This window comes from Falco peregrinus, chromosome Z (genome assembly GCF_023634155.1).
Source record: "Falco peregrinus isolate bFalPer1 chromosome Z, bFalPer1.pri, whole genome shotgun sequence".
Taxonomy (NCBI): domain Eukaryota; kingdom Metazoa; phylum Chordata; class Aves; order Falconiformes; family Falconidae; genus Falco; species Falco peregrinus.
Genome location: NC_073739.1, coordinates 54,419,055 through 54,438,448, shown reverse-complemented (window position 1 = coordinate 54,438,448; position 19,394 = coordinate 54,419,055). Strand labels below are relative to the sequence as shown.

The window sequence follows — 19,394 nt, the reverse complement described above, 5'->3', positions numbered from 1 at the left end:
AATTTCAACCTAAATTCACTTCCCACTGAATAACACTACTCACAAAGCAAAGCTTGTAATTGTAAAGAGTGGCTAAAAACCCAAGGAGTTTGAGGTTTGTATGTATGTATGTATGCAACAAATAAAGACAGAACAGGACAACACTCACTATTCAATTTTAGGTAGTTTCCTCACACAGAGGTTAGTTACCAGCAGGTCAGGACAACGACCCTTCCATTTTGAGAAGGCAAATGCGTTCCAAAGCCAAGTATAAAATCAGGTTCAGAAAATATGGATATTACTGCACTAATGACTTTTTTCCCTAATGTCTAAGGCCAACACATTGTGAGTGTGTGAAAGAAGATCTAACCTCAGATTTCCACGAAGTTTTTGATGCATTCGAAAAATGTTCCTAAACTAATTTCTAGTAGGGTAAGTGAGAAGGTCACATGGATAAGTATTTCATGGAAACACAGGAAATAAATTAAAAAATAGTCAGTTTTCACTGTGGAGAATGGTCATCCTAACAAAAAATTATAAATACCTGTGCTAGTTCCCAAGCATTTCAACTTACTCATAATTGATTTATAATTGAAACATACAGTGAAATGCCAAATATCCTGTTAATACAAAATTGCCCAGGTCACTAAAAGAACTGATTGTGTAGTTCAGAAAAGAACCCACAGTACTGAGTAACAGCATTCAAAACAGAATATGCTGGAGCCAGGCAGATCTAGATTATTACACAAGAAAACAAATCTTAACAATACACAACTGGGTTCGTAGTTTTGAACCTATCGCAACTCAAAAGATCTTGCAGTGATTCGGGGGAAAAAAGCAACTGCATTAAAAACTAGAAAGGAAACAGAAAACAAAAAAGAAACACAGAAGTTCTGAGGATAACCAAAGTTATGAGATGGCTTTTTTCAGATGGATGGACAAGTAACTGGAATACAATTAGGAAGACAGAAATGAGGATGGATAAAGATCTAATAAAAATCTCAGAGTTAACAGATAATATGCCAACTGTGAACAGCTGTGAACAGGGAAGAACTGTTCATCTTTCAAGAATGAGAGGGTACTAGATGAAACTGTAAGATGTCAAGTTCAAAACAATAACAGGAAGCATTGCTTATGAAGAAATAAGATTATATGACAATGGGTGATGAAGACACAGAACGTTTTCTCCAAGATACTGTAAATATCAGAAGCTTTCTCATAAGAGGTCAAGTGATCAGATTTATTGTAGAAAAATGCATAAGCAGTGCCTTTGGACTCCTTTGGATCGGGAAGTCCCCAAAGCACAGGTACGTAGAAGATGGGGCCGTGCGCTGTGAAAGTATTGTTGTATAGTTGTTTTGTCCTTGTACTTCTTGTAAGAGGAGTCTGAGTCTGCTACTGACCACTGTAAGACTGGATGCTGGGACTGACAGACTTTTGGTCTGGGCTAATATCCTGGTTTCAGCTAGGACAGAGTTAATTTTCTTCTTAGTAGCTGTTACAGTGCTGTGTTCTAGATTTAGTATGAGAATAACATTGATAACACACTGGTGGGTTTAATGGTTGCTTAGTGTTGCTTATATTAAATCAAGGACTTTTCAGTTTCTCAGGCCCTGCCAGCGAGAGGGATGGAGAGGCACAAGAAACTGGGAAGGAACACAGCCAGGGCAGGTGACCCAAACTAGCCAAAGGGATATTCCATACCACAGAACATCACGCTTGGTATACAAACTTGGGGGATTGGGCTGGGGCTGCCGACCGCTGCTCAGGGACTGGCTGGGTATCGGTCAGTGGGTGGTGACCAGCTGTATTGTGCATCACTTGGGGTTTTGGTTTTGGGGTTTTTTTTCCCCTTTGGGTCTTATTCCTCTCCCTTTCTTTCTCCTTTTCATCACAATTATTGTTGTTGTTGTTATTATTATTGTATTTTATTTCAATTATTACATTGTTCTTAACTCAACTCATGAGTTTTACATTTTTGCCCAATTCTCTTCCCCATCCCATTGAGGGGGGGAGTGAATGAGTGGCTGGCTGTGTGGTTCTTAGTTGCCAGTTGGCGTTAAACCACGACAGCTAATCTGTCTGGTTTTATATCACCAACATGCAATCATCTCTCCAAAATGAAACTTGCTACCACTAACTTCTTACATTTACCTATTTCAACCTATTTCACTGCCAATTAAACTTACACCTAAAATGATTAACATAGCCTTTCCTCCAGGCATCACAGATCGTTCAGAAAGCACCTAAAGGAGCACTATTACTTTCAGATTTTTCAGCTATAACGGCCTACCCTTAAATGTAAATAAATAATTGTCTTTTAAAGAAAATCGGAATTAAAAATTCAAACTTGAGTAAGGTTTGATTCCTCTTTGGAGTTAACTACAGTTGTATCACGTTTCAGGTTTACAAGAACTCTCTTTTGTCAGGTTACAAGGGTATAGCTGAGAAGTGACTCCATAATGTTAAAGTTTCAGGTAGTTAGTATAGAACAGAATACAAACCAAGCCTTTAGGTTCTAGCATTACCAATTGATGATGATCTTCAGTGAATCAAAACTGATTTGCATTATTCATCTACCTTTTTTTGTGGCCCTTGTGAAGCAAGGTTACCTCCATATGTCCTACAGGGATTTATTTCAAATAGTCTGCATGGAAAAAAACTGGATGAACCTAGACTTCTATGAGTAGAGCTACCAAGGCATACCAGAGGCTTGTCTGCTTCTTATGTCAGGAGTGGTCATACTGGGAACCAACAAATGTTATAAGCAGTGTAAGTTTTAGACCATCAGTTCCAGTTCCCTTTGTATTTGAAAACACTGGAGAGGGAGTGTCATACCACCTTGAAAAAGCAAAAAACTGTCATTGCCCATTTTCTTTCAAGGCACAGACATCTGGGCCTACACCCATCTCACTCAAAATCTGAACCATTGTTTCATGTTCATGACTAGCCTGTGTGACAGCTTCAATGGTTAGGTTTGTCCCTTGATCACAAGTCCACCTGTAGGTTTTAGGTCTCTCCCTGAACATCCTGATGTTTCATGGGCCCACTGAGCTATGAATAATTACACATTCTTAAGTTCCCAGTCCAAATCCACCTGAGTTGCTTCAATTCTAGCAGCCTGGTTTACCTGCTTGTTGTCTTGGTGTTCTTCAGTGGTGCTGCCCTTGGGCTTGTGAGCATCTGTATGACATGCACCTTTACGGTAGTGTTTTCTAGTTGGGCAGCAATTTCTTGCCAGAAGGCAGCAGCCTAGAAGGCTTTACCTCTGCACTGCCCGTTGGTCTGTTTCCAGTGATGCAGCCACCCTCACAGGTCATTTGCCACAATCTATGGCATACAGTACTGGCTGCTTTTCTCATTCAGCTATCTATAGGGCCAGTTTCTGCAAACTGGCTCAACTTGCCGCCTCCTTTGATGGCTTTGACAACTTGTGTAGGACATTAAACAGCAGCCTTCCACTTCTGATGGTTTCCTACAACACAGGACCCACTGGTAAACACGCCATAGTGCTTTTCACCTTCTGATAACTCATTATATGGTGGCACTTCTTGTGCATGAGTCACCTCCTTGAGTGATGCTTTGAAATTTATGCCTTCTGATGAGTCTATGAACCCTTCCAGGATTTCCGGGCAGCTGGAGTTCCCCATCCAAGACTGCTGCATGACCAACACTACCCACTTACTCTATGGGTATCCTTTGAACATTCAGAACAGCACAGACAATAGCAGTGCCAAGAGAAGCTATGCTTCTGTACCAACACCTTCTGAGGCAGCTCATTCTCCCTGAGCACTGCTAGCATACCTTTTTCAGAGTATGGTGGGCCTTGGATCCTCTGCAGTCCCAGCTCCAAAACCTTAAAGGCTAATCTTGTATTTCTCCACGTGTTTTCTGTCAGAGGCTCCAGTTGAGGCTGTGCTCCCTGGCTGCAGTGTACATTTCTCACAGCTGGTCCTATCTGGATGGGCCAAAGGGCTACCACAAGAACTGTCTCCTCTTTTGATCTGTTCAAAGACCTGTTCCTGTTCAGGGGCCCACACAAAATAGTTCTCCTTTATGTTCATTCAATAAAAAGGGCTCACATGCTCATGTAGCCTACCATACACATGCATTCTCCAGTAATCCACAATGCCTATACAAGCCTCTCTTCTCTATTTTTTAGCTGGTGCAGATATAGTTATTATCTTATTGACTGCAGCCCAGAGGTGCGACAACATCCATCTGGCTGGTTTAGTCCCAAGAACTGGATCTCTTGTGCAGGTCCTTTGACCTTGCTTTGGTTTTATGGGATAACCAGCCTTTCAAATGATCTGGATTATTCTTTTCCTCTTCTCAAATGCTTCCTCTGCTATGCTGCCCTGTACAAAGATGTCATCCATGTACTGCAGCTGTTCAGGGACTTCATCCCGGTCCAGTGCAGTCTGTATCAATCAAAAGACTGATAGGTATGTAGGGCTGTGCTTCCCGCCTTGAAGCAGTTGGTTCCAAGTGTACTGGATACCCTGCCACATGAAAGCAAACTGTAGCCTGCACTCTGCCAAAGGGATAAAGAAAAATGCTTCGGCAACATCCGTTGAGGCATACTGCTTGGCCACCTTTGACTCCCATTCATACTGGAGTTCTAGCTTGTCTCTATGGTAGCACTCAATGGTGGCACTACTTTGTTCGGTCCACAATAGTCCACTGTTAACCTACATCCTCTGTCAGACTTCTGCACTGGCCTTATGGGACCATTAAAGGGTTATTAAGTCTTCCTTGGCTCTCCAATAGATGAATCAACTTACAGATGGTAACCAGGGAGTCTCAGTTGGTGCGATACTGCCACTGGTGTACCATCATGGTAGCAACTGCATTTCTTTGTCACACAGCAACCCTACAATAGAGAGGCCAGGCAAGGCAGACAGTTGTTTAACCCTCTTTGGGTCCACTGTGGCTACACTAAAGGTCTACCAGCACCTTCCTGGGTCCTTGAAATCCCCTCTCCTGAGGCAGTCTATGCCAAGGACACATAGAGACTCCAGACCATCACAATACAATGCTTCTGCCATTTGCCTCCTGTTAGCCTTATCTCAGCCTCCAACATAGAAAATGGTTGGCATACCCCTGTCACTCCACAAATCCAGATGGGTCCTGCCCGCTCCTGCCCTGGTGGCATTATGGTACACTATGTACCAGTATCCACCAGAACCTTATACACCTGTGGATCTGATGTGCCAGGCCGTTGAATCCATAGTCCATTAAACTTCGTTATACCCCTCCTCCACCTAGCCAGAGGCAGGGACCCTTTACTCCTGACTCCCATGGTGTCATGACCAGAAAGAAGTCCCTTCACCAGGTTCAGGAGGAGAGGCATTTTCAACCCTTATTCTGTGCCTGGGGGACTGCTGGCTGCTTTCCACTGTCTTAGCAGCAACTGGTGCAGCGGCCTTCTTGGTTGTCCCTTCTTCACTGCAGTCTTCCCCCGCAGTTGAGGTACATGGGCTTCTAGCTTCAAGGTGAGTGCACTGTCCCTGTTCCTTGTATCCTGTCTCAGGCACACAGGAAGAACCAGATGGTGCCATATAGTGTGCACCTGGGGCTCCCTTTCCCTCTGGCAGGGGAAGGCTGACTCCATAGGGCAGCCCTGACAGCCAAGACACTGCCTGTAGGGATGAGAAGTGGAGGGATTGTCTTTGAAACACCCTGGAACTGGCAAAACAGTCTCTCCATAGCTGGTACCTCAAGATGTGGCCAGTCCATCATCACCAGGGAGGTGACATATGACACTGATGCATTTAACACAGACTTCCTCTACACAGTCCATGTGTTCTGGGTGTCATGCAGATTAGTGGGGACCTGTTTGTTGTCCAGGTCAATGGAGACTGCCTCCACCACTGCTAATTCTCTTAGATACTGGACACCTTCCTCAGCAGGGGCTCAACTGCCTCAGTAATTGACAAGATCACCCTTGAGAGCACACCTCACATTCAACAGGAAATACATCCAGAGGCTGCAGATAAGTCAACTCTCTTCTGATTTCTTTGATGATTCCCTGGTCCCTAGTGAAGGATCCCAGCTGCTGGGATTTCCTGTCCTCGATTCCTGACTACCCTTTCCAGCAGCCCAGCATCTGAGCAAGCAGGTAGCAATATGCTTGCCTGGCTGGCAGCCATAACTCTTCCACATATATTGGAGCTTGCTCAGGGTTAAGGATGGGGTGGTTTCTGCCTTTTGGATGACTTCTCTCACCTCTTCCTTCTGTTTTCTTGCCAAAGGACTGGCTTCCTGATCAGACCCTTCCTCCTCCTCCTCCTCCTCCTTTACTAACTGATGGTACAGCCCTGTTGACGTCCACTGCCAGTGGCTCCTTTTTACTACTGAGGCTATCACTGTGGTTGAGTTTTGGGTCCCTGTCTCAACCATTGTCCATCTCAGCCTTAGAGATAGAGAGCCACTTTGCCCTGCTGCTGTGACAGTGCTAGACAGGGGCCCAACAGGCACAGGCCAAGCCCCAGAACAGTGCTAGGAGCTGCTGGGTCTCACTGAGGTAGGCAAGGCACCCTTCCACCAAGTGGTACACCAATTCAATGGCACTGCATACCTGTTCAAGTGTAAAATCCCAGGTTACAGGAGGTGATAACAGCCCTAGGCACTTGCCCAAACCCTTCTACACACCCTGTCACCCAGAGATCAATTGCCTTGGGGCACGTTTCTCTGTCACTTTAACAAGTTGTCTACTCCTACACCAGGACCAAACTAGGTCCTACCCAAGCAATAACAAGCCAACAATGTTAGATAAGAGGATCAAACATCTTACATGAGGATGAACCAAAAACTCAGGAGCCCACACAACAGATTTGGTCACATCAACCCCAGAGGAGAAGAAGGAGGTGTGATCCCTTGTTCTATGTGACAGGTAGCTCATGCAACACAGGAGGAGCATCACAGCCAGGACTGTATGCCTGGACTGGCATATGGCCATTGCTTTTATAAAAATACATTGATAAGCAGCACAGCAAATAGCAAGAGTGAAAGTAGCCATTAAAACCCCCTAAACTCTAATACACAGTAAAGCAAGCAAGCTCTGTGACCCACACAGGAGCCTACCAATTAACAGTTTAACATGCTCAGATCAAAACTGTCATTACTGCAAACCCCACACTGGGTGCTAAAAAGGACTGTGATGGTTCACCTGGCCAGTGGCCAAACACCCACAAAGCTGCTAACTCCCTCCTGTCTCCCATGGGACAAGGAGAAAACAGAAGTAAGTTGAGAAGATTCATGGATTCAAAGAATGACAGTTTAATAGGGAAAACAAAAGCTGCATGCGCAAGCAAAGCAAGAAGAGGAATTCATTCACTACTTCCCATGGATAGGTAGATGTCCAGCCCCCTCCTGGAAAGCAGGGCCTCAGCACAGGTAACGGTTGCTTGGGAATTAAAACGCCATAACCATGACCTTCCACACTCTGTCTTCCTTTCCCTGAGCTTTTATTGCTGAGCATGCCATTACACAGCATATACCATCCCTTTGGATATGGTCAGCTGTCCTGGCTGTGTCTCTCCCAACCTCTTGCCCACTGCCTGCCTACTCCCTGGGAGGCATCAAGGGGCAGGCCAGGGCAGAGTGGAAAAGAAAGCAAGCTTTGACACTGTGCAAGCACTGTTCAGCAATAGCCAAAACATTCCTGTGTTATCAGCGTTGCTTTAGCCACAAATCCAAAAGCACAGCGCCATATGGGCTGTCATGGAGAAAGTTAACTCCATCCCAGCCAGACCCAGTACAATCACGCACTGAGGGAGTCCCCTTTCCTTATTCCCACTGTCTGTAAAGTAAAGAAAGATGGTACTTTATCCATGAGGGAAACAGGGAATAATGCAAGCTTGTCACAAATGAGGATACACAACCTAGTTTCTCTCTAGGTGAGTCCCAGCTGCTTAATCAATTCTCCTTTCTCCACTTCCCACCCAAAGCTCTTCCCTATATGAGTATTGACACTTACAGTTCTGTGACGTTCTCCTTTTGCATTTAAATAAGCTTTGATTGCAGCCAAACCTGTGTACTCTCCTTGGGCTCCACTGCAAGAGGAACACAGACCCGGTTACACAAGCACACAAACCAGAAAGAGCCAACTGTCTACTGAAACTTCAAAACTGTCCAGCCCTAATCCTTCTCAATCACTTTAGGCAAGTGTCAGCAAATTAAAAGTAGTACATCCCATGGATTAAATCACAAATGAGTAAGCATTAATTAACAGCTCCTGCCTCTTTTGTAAACAGTAGATGAAAAAAGTTATGTCATTTTATGTGCCTACACTATAAGGTAGATCTTTTTGGAAACTTGAGTTGATCCCCATTTCTGCACTGAGCAGGGGACTACAGGCTTGACTATGGAGAGGCAAACTAATACTTAAGTGCATAGTAAAGTGTATGCAGTGAAACACAAGACTCTTTCAATGACAACCTAAGTGCAGAATAAGACCTTGCTGCTCATATGGTACCAAAACTACAAACAAATATAAATAGGCTGCAGCAGTTCTCATTCAGCTGTGCTTTATTTATTTCAGAGCATGTAGATCCTAGGCATTCTTCAGTCAAACCTCATACTACTGAGTGCATCAAGTACCAGTTTCAACAACTATATAGTTGCCAGCTCATACAGCTTATTCTTATTTCAGACCTTTAATTCTAGCTCATGGGAGACTATCAGTAACACCACCATTTTAAGCAAGAAACGGTGGAGAAACCAGTGTTTGTAAAGAGGAAAACATGGGAAAAAAGATCAAAAGAATAGAAAGCACCAAATCATTACATTTTTAGAAGAGACAAGAGAAAACAAGATTCTGCAGTTTTGAAAAAAACAAATCTTGTTTTCATAACTTTGCATTCAAGGCTTCTCTTTGTCAAATTCAGAAATTTCTTTCATTTTTGGCTTGCACATTTTCTTTAGAGGTAAGTTTTTGGAATCATGTTAAGGCAATTGTTCAGAATGTTCAGAAAAATTTTCCTACCTGTTTGGTTGGAAAGATATCTTGTCATAGCCAGTAATCTCACACAGGTCTTTCTCTAAATCACTGAAAAGCTGTTGATATCCCTGAGCTTGATCCAGGGGCACAAAAGGGTGGATGTTGGCAAATTCTTTCCATGAAATAGGCTGTTAAAAAAAAAAAAAAAAAAAGGGTAAAGTGCTGTAACACAAAATTCTGCAGACAACTCTGTTTTGTTGTTAAGTGCTCAAATAAAAATCGAACATTTCCTGCACAGCAAGACAAGTTCCCAACCTTGTTGTAAGATGCAGCCTGGCTGAACAGAGAGGTTTTGCTGGAATCCAGGAAAAAACAGGAGAGTTTATGACCTTTGGAAGAAGGGGCAGACAACTCAGGAGGACTACAAGGATGTCAAGAGGTTACGCATGGAGAAAATAAGAAAGGCCAAAGCCTCATTAGAACTTAATCTGGCTACTGCCATAAAAAGACAATTAAAAATGCTTCTATAAATACATTAGCAAAAAAAGGAGGGCTAAGGGGAATCTCCATCCTTCATTGGATGTGGGAGGGAATATTGCCACAAAAACTGAAGAAAAGGTTGAGGTACTTAATGCTTTCTTTGCCTCAGTTTTTAATAGTAACACCAGTTGTTCACTGGGTATCCAGGCTCCTGAGCTGGAAGACAGGGATGCGGAGCAGAATGAAGCTCCCATAGTCCAAGGGGAAATGGTCAGCAACCTGCTACACCACTTAAACATGCACAAGTCTATGGGGCCAGACATGGACCAGTTGAGGGTACTGAGGGAGCTGGCAGAAGTGCTCACCAAACCACTTTCCATCACTTATCAGCAGTCCTGGCTAACTGGAGAGGTTCCACTTGACTGGGGCTTAGCCAATGTCATGCCCATCTAAAAGAAGGGCCAGAAGGAGTCTCTGGGTAACTACAGGCCTATCAGTCTTGAGTTCTGTACCGGGGAAGGTTATGGAGCATATCACCTTGAGTGCCATTACACAGCATGTGTGGGACAACCAGGGGACCAGGCCCAGCCAGCATGGGTTTATGAAAGGCAGGTCCTGCTTGATGAACCTGATCTCCTTCTACAACAAGACGACCTGCCTAGTGGATGAGGGAAAGGCTGTGGATGTTGTCTACCTAGACTTAGTAAAGCCCTTGACGCCATTTCCCACAGGATTCTCCAGGAGAAGCTGGCTGCTCATGGCTTGGACGGGTGCGCTTTGCGCTGGGTTAAAAGCTGGCTGGATGGCTGAGCCCAAATAAAAATAAAAAATGGAGTTACATCCAGCTGGTGGCTGGTCACAAGTGGTGTTCCCCAGGGCTCAGTGCTGGGGCCAGTCCTGTTTAATATCTTTATCAACGATCTGGATGAGGGGATCAAGTGCACCCTCAGTAAGTTTGCAGATGACACCAAGTTGGGTGGAAGTGTTGATCTGCTTGATGGTAGGAAGGCTCTGCAGAGGGATCTGGACATGCCGGACCGATGGGCCGAGGCCAGCTGGATGAGGTTCAAGAAGGCTCCGTGCTGGGTCCTGCACCTGGGTCACACCAGCCCCACACAGCGCTACAGGCTGGGGCAGAGCGGCTGGAAAGGGCCTGGTGGGAAAGGGCCTGGGGGTGCTGGTCGGCAGCCGGCTGGGCATGAGCCAGCAGTGTGCCCAGGTGGCCAAGGAGGCCAGCAGCACCCTGGCTTGTGTCAGGAGCAGTGTGGCCAGCAGGGCAAGGGAAGGGACTGTCCCCCTGCACTTGGCACTGGTGAGGCCGCACCTCGAACCCTGTGTTCAGGTTTGGGCCCCTCACTGCAGGAGGGACGTAGAGGGGCTGCAGCGTGTCCAGGGAAGGGCAGCGGGGCTGGGGAAGGGTCTGGAGCACAAGTCTTCTGAAGAGGGGCTGAGGAAACTGGGGCTGTTTAGCCTGGAGAAAAGAAGGCTGAGGGGAGTCCTTGTTTCTCTCTACAACTACCTGAAAGGAGGTTGTGGCGAGGTGGGTGTTGGTGGGTGTTGGTCTCTTCTCCCAAATAAAAAACAACAGTACAACAGGAAATGGCTTCAAGTTGCATAGGGGATGTTTAGGTGGGATATTAGGAAAAAATTCTTCACTGAAAGGGTTCTCACGCATTGGAACAGGCTGCCTGAGGAAGTGGTTGAGTCACCATCCCTGGAGGTATTTAAAAGACATGTAGATGTGGCATTTGGGGACATGGTTTAGTGGTGAACTTGGCAGTGCTAGGTTAGCAGTTGGACTCTGTGATCTTAAAGGTCTTTTTCAACTCTAAACAACTTTATGATTCTATGATTTCCAGGACATTTTTTTAACATTCAGAAGATGCCTAAAAATCCTTAGCTTCTCCTTCTAGGTGGCCTATCTTCATGTAAAGCTGTGGGATCACAGGGCAAACAGAGAGGAGTCATGTGGAATAGTACATAAGACTGTTTCACACAGCTTTGTTGCTATCCATTTTAATTAGAAGGGAATAAACAAGACAGAAAAGAGTCAAAGGAGAAGACACAGAGAAGGCAGTGAGAGAAAGGGGACAAAGGAAACCTAGTGAAAGATCAAAGTGAGAAGCCAACAGAGAGAAAGCAGAGGAAGCTCATTTGGAGTTGAAAAATCATTTGGTACCCAAGCAGCCTGTCTAAGGCTCTGCTCCATTTGCTACCAGCTACAAAAATGAAGATATATGGGGACTCCAGCTCATTACCTGTCAAAAAGGCTATCCTAAGAAATAGAAAACTGACAAAGAAGCATGAATTCCCAGTCCCACCTAACTCTTTCTGTATTTCTGAGGATTTGACTGTAAGATGTATAAAGCAGACAGAGTTAGGTACTAAAGCACCACATCAGAGAACAGGACTGCGATACCTAATTCCAAATTTATTTTTCTTCCTTTTTTTCCCCCCAGAATGGAGTCTTCAAAGTCACTCACTCTCTGGCTGTTGTTGCACTCCTACTGTGTTTTTCAGAACTTTTTCCTAGCGGAAAAACAAGCTGATGGCTTTAGCTACTTCTGAAACTGCCTTCTCAGCTGGAGTACTAGATCAAAATTGGTCTTTACTGCTATATAGTGATGCTGGCTATATAGCTTACTCATGTGGATCTCTAGTAAGACAGTATTACTGCAACTTACTGTAAGTTCAGCTGAACTATTGAGCTTCATTGTGCAGGACCCCTAAAACAGAAGGACATTTGTCAGTATGTATCAAAATATACAAATACGTATGCAAGAACCTAATTTTTTCTCTTTTTGGTACCTACCAAAGGAATCATGCTGTGAACAAGGGAAATATCTTTGTTTTCTAATCTTTTCATGTACCGCACGATATTTGTCTCAGAGTGATAGCTGGAGAACATAAAATGTGATGTTAAGGCAAGCACATTAGCTATACCAGCTGTATATCTGTCCTCTAACATAGGAAAAGCCATTAAAAAAGAATTGAACTGAAGATAATTTTTAATATATACTAGATACTTCTTTCCAAGTTGGTACTTTATGCTTGCTAATAGCAACGTGAATGAAAAATGCCTATTACCATTCGCTCAGAAATGTTCTCAGTAAATATGGAACATAAGGGTTCTAGCAAGTCTGCTGATACTACGCCCTCAAATAACAGCTTGCACAATGTAGCAGATTAATAGAGAAACACATCCCACATGTGACCATGAGTATTGCTTTGCTCACTTAAAATGTGAAATATATATAAAAATGCTACTAAATAGATCATTTCAGAGTAACAAGGGACTGTATGAATACAGCTCTAACACTGCCTTCAACTTACTCTTGTACTGTTTTCAAAAGGAGATACTTTCAGATTCCATTAAAATATCAGATACACAGCAATTTCACAAACCTGTTGAAAACCTGATGTGTCAAGAATTTGGAAGTTCTCTTAAATGGGGTGCTAAGGATGCCTTTGGTTTCCTCGCCCATACCCTCAGCAATTAGCTCCTTTGACATAAAGAAACATGGAGTCAAATACTTTCAGGAAATTTCTTTTTTCACCGTCCAATTTCCATCACAATTAGCTTATACTGCCAGCTTACCTTACAATTTAACCAGCTTTTCAGGTAAAAAAACCCCAACTTTATTAACATACATACCTGTATATATCTAGCATGACAACAGTATTAGATTAAAACTGGGTACAGATGTCTCAGTAGTCCTCATCTTGGAAGTATTGCTGCTAATTACCAATGACATGCAACAAAAATTCCAGAGGGAGAGAAATAATTGACCACCATGTCCTAACCCTCCCAAACAAGTAACAGCCTAAATGCAAGGTGTCCAGCCTGACCAAAAGCACTAAGGGTCACAATCAGGAAATGACGTTACTTTGTTACATAAATCATTGTTATCTCATACTGTGTCCTTCTTTAAGACAGCATCTGAAATTTTCAGTATTTAACAACTGGTCATCATACAGACACCCACTATCCCAAGAGCAGTTTTGCTTTTCACTGAAAATCTGAAGCATTCAGATAATTTAATCTATATCTATTGTCTACTTACAGCTGAAGATTCACAACCAAAAATCCATAATATGTCATCTAGGTCTTTCTCACTTACAGTTTCATCCAGTGATACTCCAAGCTATGGATAAAAGCAACAGTGATTACTCAAAGGTCTTAATTCCAGAGGCATAGTGTATTGTTCTGGTCAAGAAAAAACATTCCAGAAACACAGAAGGAAAAACAAAAAGAAAAAAATCAACCTACTCAACAATCTGAAAATGTCATTTTATGTGATATATACAGAAATTTATTTTATTTACATAAAATTTCCCCGTTCCTACCTTTCCCCTGCTAAACCATCCAAGTGAGATGGCTCAGAGGCTTCAAGACTTGTGACCTCACTTGTAATGTTATTAACTGTTTTCTATTTGATAGGAAAATTGCCCATTTTCTAGACCACCTCCCCCATCCTATTTTACAGAACATATCAGACTTTGCCAAAAGTCCTTAGTGCCTACTAAAATGTGGTTTAGATATCACTGTCTTTAAACACTCCCACAGGACCTGTGGAGGTCACCTTGCATTTCCTCATTAAGTTTCAGAGTCTCTCCACTCTAGTCTTTGGTGGCATATTTAACATGAAACAATCAGATAATATTTTTAAATAGGCATAAAATGAAAATACAATTATTATTTCTGGAAGTTCACTACATCACTTCTGTCTTTATATTATCTTCATAAATTACTTATATAGCTGAGAAAATTACAAGAAGTCTCCAAATAATTTTGTTCTGTTTAGCATATGTAATGAAAAGAAGCAATGCAGAAAATGTCATGCTAGAAAATTTCTGAAAGATTTAGGGAGGTGCTTACTCTGCCATCATTATAAATCCGAAAATTTATCTTTCTAAGAGCTGCCCTGTCCAAAACTTCTTTGACTGAGCATCCACAGGTGATCACCAGAGTATCAAAGAACAGATCATGATGTAGTTTATGACCAGCTCGCCTGAGACCTATAAAAAAATAGGAATTTAATTATATTAGCTACATACTGTTATTGCTTGCTTACACAGTGCTTGCATAACAACACCATCAATCTCATCAGTAAATGCTTTTACATAATAAAGCAAAATATTCCCCTTGCGTACAGAGCAGCAAAATCACCAGCATTATAGTGAAATGTCACTGCACATGAAATGCACCTAAATATAAATAAATATACATTAAATATAAATAATGCAGATTGAGTCTAGGGAAAATCCTTCTGATACATCAAATTTGAAATATATACAGTAGCAGAAGTGGTATATAAATTAACCATCATGGAACTTGCCATAATAAACAAACAAAGTTTATTCTTAGTGCTTTCCACACCAACAAAAGGATTTCCAGCTAAGCTGGCAAATAAGGCGTGGATAATTGTGGCAATCGTTCTTCAGTTCCTAGTATTCCAGTTCTGCATAGCTCCTTCCGTCAGCAATGACAGTCATACCAGTGAAAAAAACCTGCAGACCACATTGTCCAGCTGCAGTCATTATTTTCTCCTACAGATTCTGTGCTTCCAGTCAGCTGTTAAGCTTTGGAATTTCAGTGTTCACAGAAGGTATCATACCCCATTCAACTTAACTGAAATGTTCCTAGTTCTTTAGTCTCATTTATTATTTATTTTTTGCTATGTTATTACTACTCTATGCAGACTTCTGTGTGCAAACTAGGATGGTCCAATAAGTGAAGAAAAGAGCTTGCAGCTGGAAAACAACATTTGAATCTTACCACATAGAGACTCGCTGTTTGATTTCTGTTAAGTTTCTGAAGCAAAAAGAAGCAATGCTTGCAAGCTCACATCACATAGATATCTAATTCTTACATGTCATCAGAAGTACACAAAAACATTAAGTATTTATGTTGTATTAAAATGTTCTTTCTGGAGTTGAGAGAACACATATAAGCTGGCAAAAAAAACCCCATAAAGGAGATATATTACTCTAGAATGTGTAAGGATTTAAGAACAGTTTCTGCAAACATTAAATGCTCACCTTCAGCCAAGATTAGAGTAGCATTATGTACCCGTCTTGCAATATGCCTTAATCCATCAGATCCATGATATACACCAAACATGGCTGCCATGTTAGCCAGAAGAGCCTAGGATCCAAACACAGTTTAGAACATGATTATTATTATTATCATCATCATCATCAAAGATTGTTGCATGTTAGTTTAGTGGAAAGCTTCTTCAGCACCATGGACAACCACGTATCCTCAGCTGATGTTATAATTACATGTTGTCTACAAAACAAAAGGTAGGAAAGGCAAAATACTTTTATGAAGCTGTAAGCACTGATTATGAATTCAATGTCCTTTGAAATGTAACCATGTCAGCGATTAACATGAACGTAAATTCAACTACCACAACAAAGAGGTTTGAAGACTCCCGAGTAAAGCTAGTCTCATAGGAAACTAATTGTTTACGATTGGTACAAAATATTTCTGGAATATCTCATGAATACTAAGCAATTAAGTTAATCTTAATACATTGTGCCAAAATCTGGCACAACATTAAGAACATGAGCAAAGCATTGATAGGAGCAGAAAATATTATGAACTTGTCTGGCTGAGGCATGCTGAAGATAACTATTTTGCATGATTACTCACTTAATCATGATATTTTCCTGCAAAGATAGCTCTTTGCCAATGTAATATTTTTGCATCAAATTGTGTAGACAAAAATACAACTTCTGACAACTTGAACAAGTATTTTTAGAATTTAAAAATGGATTGTTTTTCCTTGAGTGGGCGATTTCAGATCATTAGAATTCCCTTTTGTTTTATTAAAAATTCTGTCTCATTCATAACAAACAGCACTATTCAGTGCCGATCACCCTACAAGACAGAGGGACTCAGGACACTGCACAAATTCAAGGCTAAAGTCTTTAGTAAAGAAAAGAGATACCAGTACACTCTTTTCAAGCAGGTTTCCATTTTTCAAAGGGCTCAAAACAAATGCACAAGTACCAAAATATTTTGATGCTCTTCATTTTTCTAATAAAAACTCTCAGAAGTAAAACCAACTCAAATACTCCTGTGATGTTAAGACTATAATCTTATGACATAATATGTTCTATTCTGTTGCTGAAAATAAAGCATGAACAAGTTACCTGTGCTGTGCAGATGTTGCTGGTAGCTTTATCCCTCCTGATATGCTGCTCTCGTGTTTGCAACGCGAGTCGGTACACTTCCTTTCCATTTGCATCTCTAGGTCACAAGTGAAAATGTTGCTTCTGTTACTTTAAAATTACAGTAATTTAAGACATTGGGCTCTGCGCATGCTAACCTAAATCTAGTTATCTATCCTGAGAGACAGAAAGGTTCTGTACAGAATAAGGCATAAGCCAGGACAGCTGGGATATAAAACAGAGAGTGAGACTAAAGACTCTATATTTCTATTTACATCATGGCTGGCAAATGTGTTCAGTCAGGTAGAGCACACAGTGTTCTTTAAGCATAGTACAGCAAAATTGGTATTTGCCTTAAAATGCCACAGATTATTGCAACTGTTTTCACTGAGTAGTCATCCAGAACTTAATTTGAACAATGAGAAGACAGCATGCTTTCTAATGATGTCAATTAACAGCACGTTGAATTTGTATATAAAAATAACCCAACGAAGTTGTATGAGATAAGTGAAAGGGCTCTGGCCAATCCATCCTTTAAGTGTCCTTTTGTGGAGTTCCCAACATGTTAAAAATGGACCATTAAGAGCCAATCTAATGTCCTTTAGAACTACGAAAACTTTCAGAACCGCCACAAAAAGAAATGGACGAACTATGTACGCATATATAAATATATATATATACCTGCATGTATGTGGAGGTTTGAATAACTACACTACTTCCTCAAGTACTTGCACACCAGTTATATGACATCTAAGTAATTTTTACTATACAGCTCAGTTTATCATCAGTCCACACAGAGGGACCTCGACAGGCTGGAGAAATGGGCTGACAGGAACCTCATGAAGCTCAGCAAGGGGAACTGCAAAGTCCTGCGCCTGAGGAAGAACCCCAGGCATATGCGGTACGTGCTGGGGGCCGGCAGGCTGGAAAGCAGCTTTGCAGAGAAGGCCTTTGGGGGTCCTGGGGGACACCAAGTTGAACATGAGCTGGCAGTGTGCCCTAGTAAGAACAAAGAAGGCAAACGGTACCCTGGGCTGTGTTAAGCAAAGCTTCTCCAACGAGCTAAGGGAGGTGATCCCTGCCCTCTCCTTGCCCTGGTGAGGCCACACTTGGAGCGCTGTGTCCAGTTCTGGGCTCCACAGTACAAGAGAAACAAGGACCTACTGGAGAGAGTCCAATGAAGGGCCACAAACATACTGAAGGGACTGGAACACCTGTCCTGTGAGGTAAAGCTGAGAGAGCTGGGACAGTTCAGCCTGGAGAAGAGAAGGCTCAGGGAGAACACAGTATATATATAAATACCTGAAGGGAGGGTGCAAAGAGGATGGAGCCAGGCTTTTATCACCAGTGCCCAATGACAGGACAAGAGGCAACAGGTGCAGACTGAAACACAGGAGGTTCCTCCTGAACATGAGGAAACACTTTTTCACTGTCAGGGTGACTGAGCACTAGCATAGGTTGCCCAGAGAGACTGTGGAGTCTCCTTCCTTGGAGATCTTCAAGAGACGTCTGGACACAGTCCTGGGTTCTAGGTCACCCTGCCTGAGCTGCGGGCTTGGACAGAATGACCTCTGGAGATCCCTTCCAAACTCAATCATTCTGTGATTTTGTGATCAAAAACTTAAAAAATTCCACAGCAGAATGCTGCATTTTCTTTTCCAACTTTCTTAAGATGCAGAAAGATGAAAGTAAATTAAAAATATTAATTTAGGGGTAGTCGCAGAGTAGCAGCAGCATGACCACAATAAATGCAATTACTGCTCTTTTCTAAAAGACTGTAACAGACTTCAGACCAAAATCTGAATTGGGGAACAGATTTTAGAACTATGAGTAAAGCCTAAAGATACGTTTAGGATAAGCAAGATGACTAAAAAATATATTTGAAGGAATATTACTACACAAATTAAATACTTCCAAGCTTATTTATAACTGTTAATGTCATTAGTTATTTTGGTTACTGAAGTACTTCTGACTAGCTTCTGTGCCAAAGGTATGCAGTCTTTCCAGTGACAATTACTTTGCATTTCTACTACTCCCAGTTAGACTTCTTATCAAAATTCAAAACATGTCACCCATAACAAGGATTAAAGCTAAGTTTTTGCACATGATTTCTCTGCTTTGTTTAAGCTTGATTACAGTGTGAACTAGATCAAGTTGCTTCTTGATTATCTGACAGGTTCATTGAATTTTCTTCTTCCCGTTTATGTTTTTAATGACTGGATGTCAGACAAAAAGGTACAACAGTACAGAGTAAGCAGAGTAAGTTAGTTTGCAAAGCCTCATGCCATCACAATTAACCCCTTTCTGCTGTTTCAGTTATCTTTTCATCCCACATTGCATCAAGCACTACAGGCAGTTCACAGCTTCATTCCGCACGCGTGCAGTATTTTAAGCTTGCTCCCTAAAAATTGAAGGCTGCTTTTTTCCTCCAAGTTTTCAAGGTGTTCAGTACAACACCATGGTCACCTGTTATTCATAAAGTCTGCACAAGATGGTCATGATGTGTTTTATTTCAATTTCCCTGAAGAAACTAAGGGGGAAGGGAGCCTTTACCTTGTAACGCCCACCATTCTGCCTGGCATCATTCTCACTAGATTTTCCTTGACAGCAAAGAATGCTGCATGGGGTCCCCCGTAGCAAAGCGGAACGCCAAATCTCTGGGAGTTACCAAGGACAACATCTACCCCAAACTCTCCAGGAGGCTTCAGAATACAGAGAGCCAGAAGATCAGTAGCGCAGCAGGCGAGAGCCTAGGAACAGAAGTGCACAGAGCAATCAGCCTCTTTTCTGAAGGAACGGTGTTAGCATGGGA

The 19,394-nt window shown here is 42.2% G+C and overlaps 1 protein-coding gene across 1 annotated transcript in view; it reads right to left on the bottom strand.

Annotated features, from left to right (window-relative positions):
- GLDC (glycine decarboxylase) overlaps positions 1–19,394 on the bottom strand; it is a 52,092-nt gene that overhangs the window by 11,455 nt on the left and 21,243 nt on the right. Inside the window, exons 7-16 of the mRNA XM_055790453.1 lie at positions 19,136–19,332; positions 16,565–16,661; positions 15,446–15,551; positions 14,283–14,422; positions 13,468–13,548; positions 12,809–12,906; positions 12,216–12,300; positions 12,088–12,129; positions 8,969–9,111; positions 7,961–8,036 (exon numbers count right to left, since the gene is read on the bottom strand). Of these exons, the coding sequence (XP_055646428.1) occupies positions 7,961–8,036; positions 8,969–9,111; positions 12,088–12,129; positions 12,216–12,300; positions 12,809–12,906; positions 13,468–13,548; positions 14,283–14,422; positions 15,446–15,551; positions 16,565–16,661; positions 19,136–19,332 (1,065 nt within the window). The remainder of the gene's footprint in view (positions 1–7,960; positions 8,037–8,968; positions 9,112–12,087; positions 12,130–12,215; positions 12,301–12,808; positions 12,907–13,467; positions 13,549–14,282; positions 14,423–15,445; positions 15,552–16,564; positions 16,662–19,135; positions 19,333–19,394) is intronic.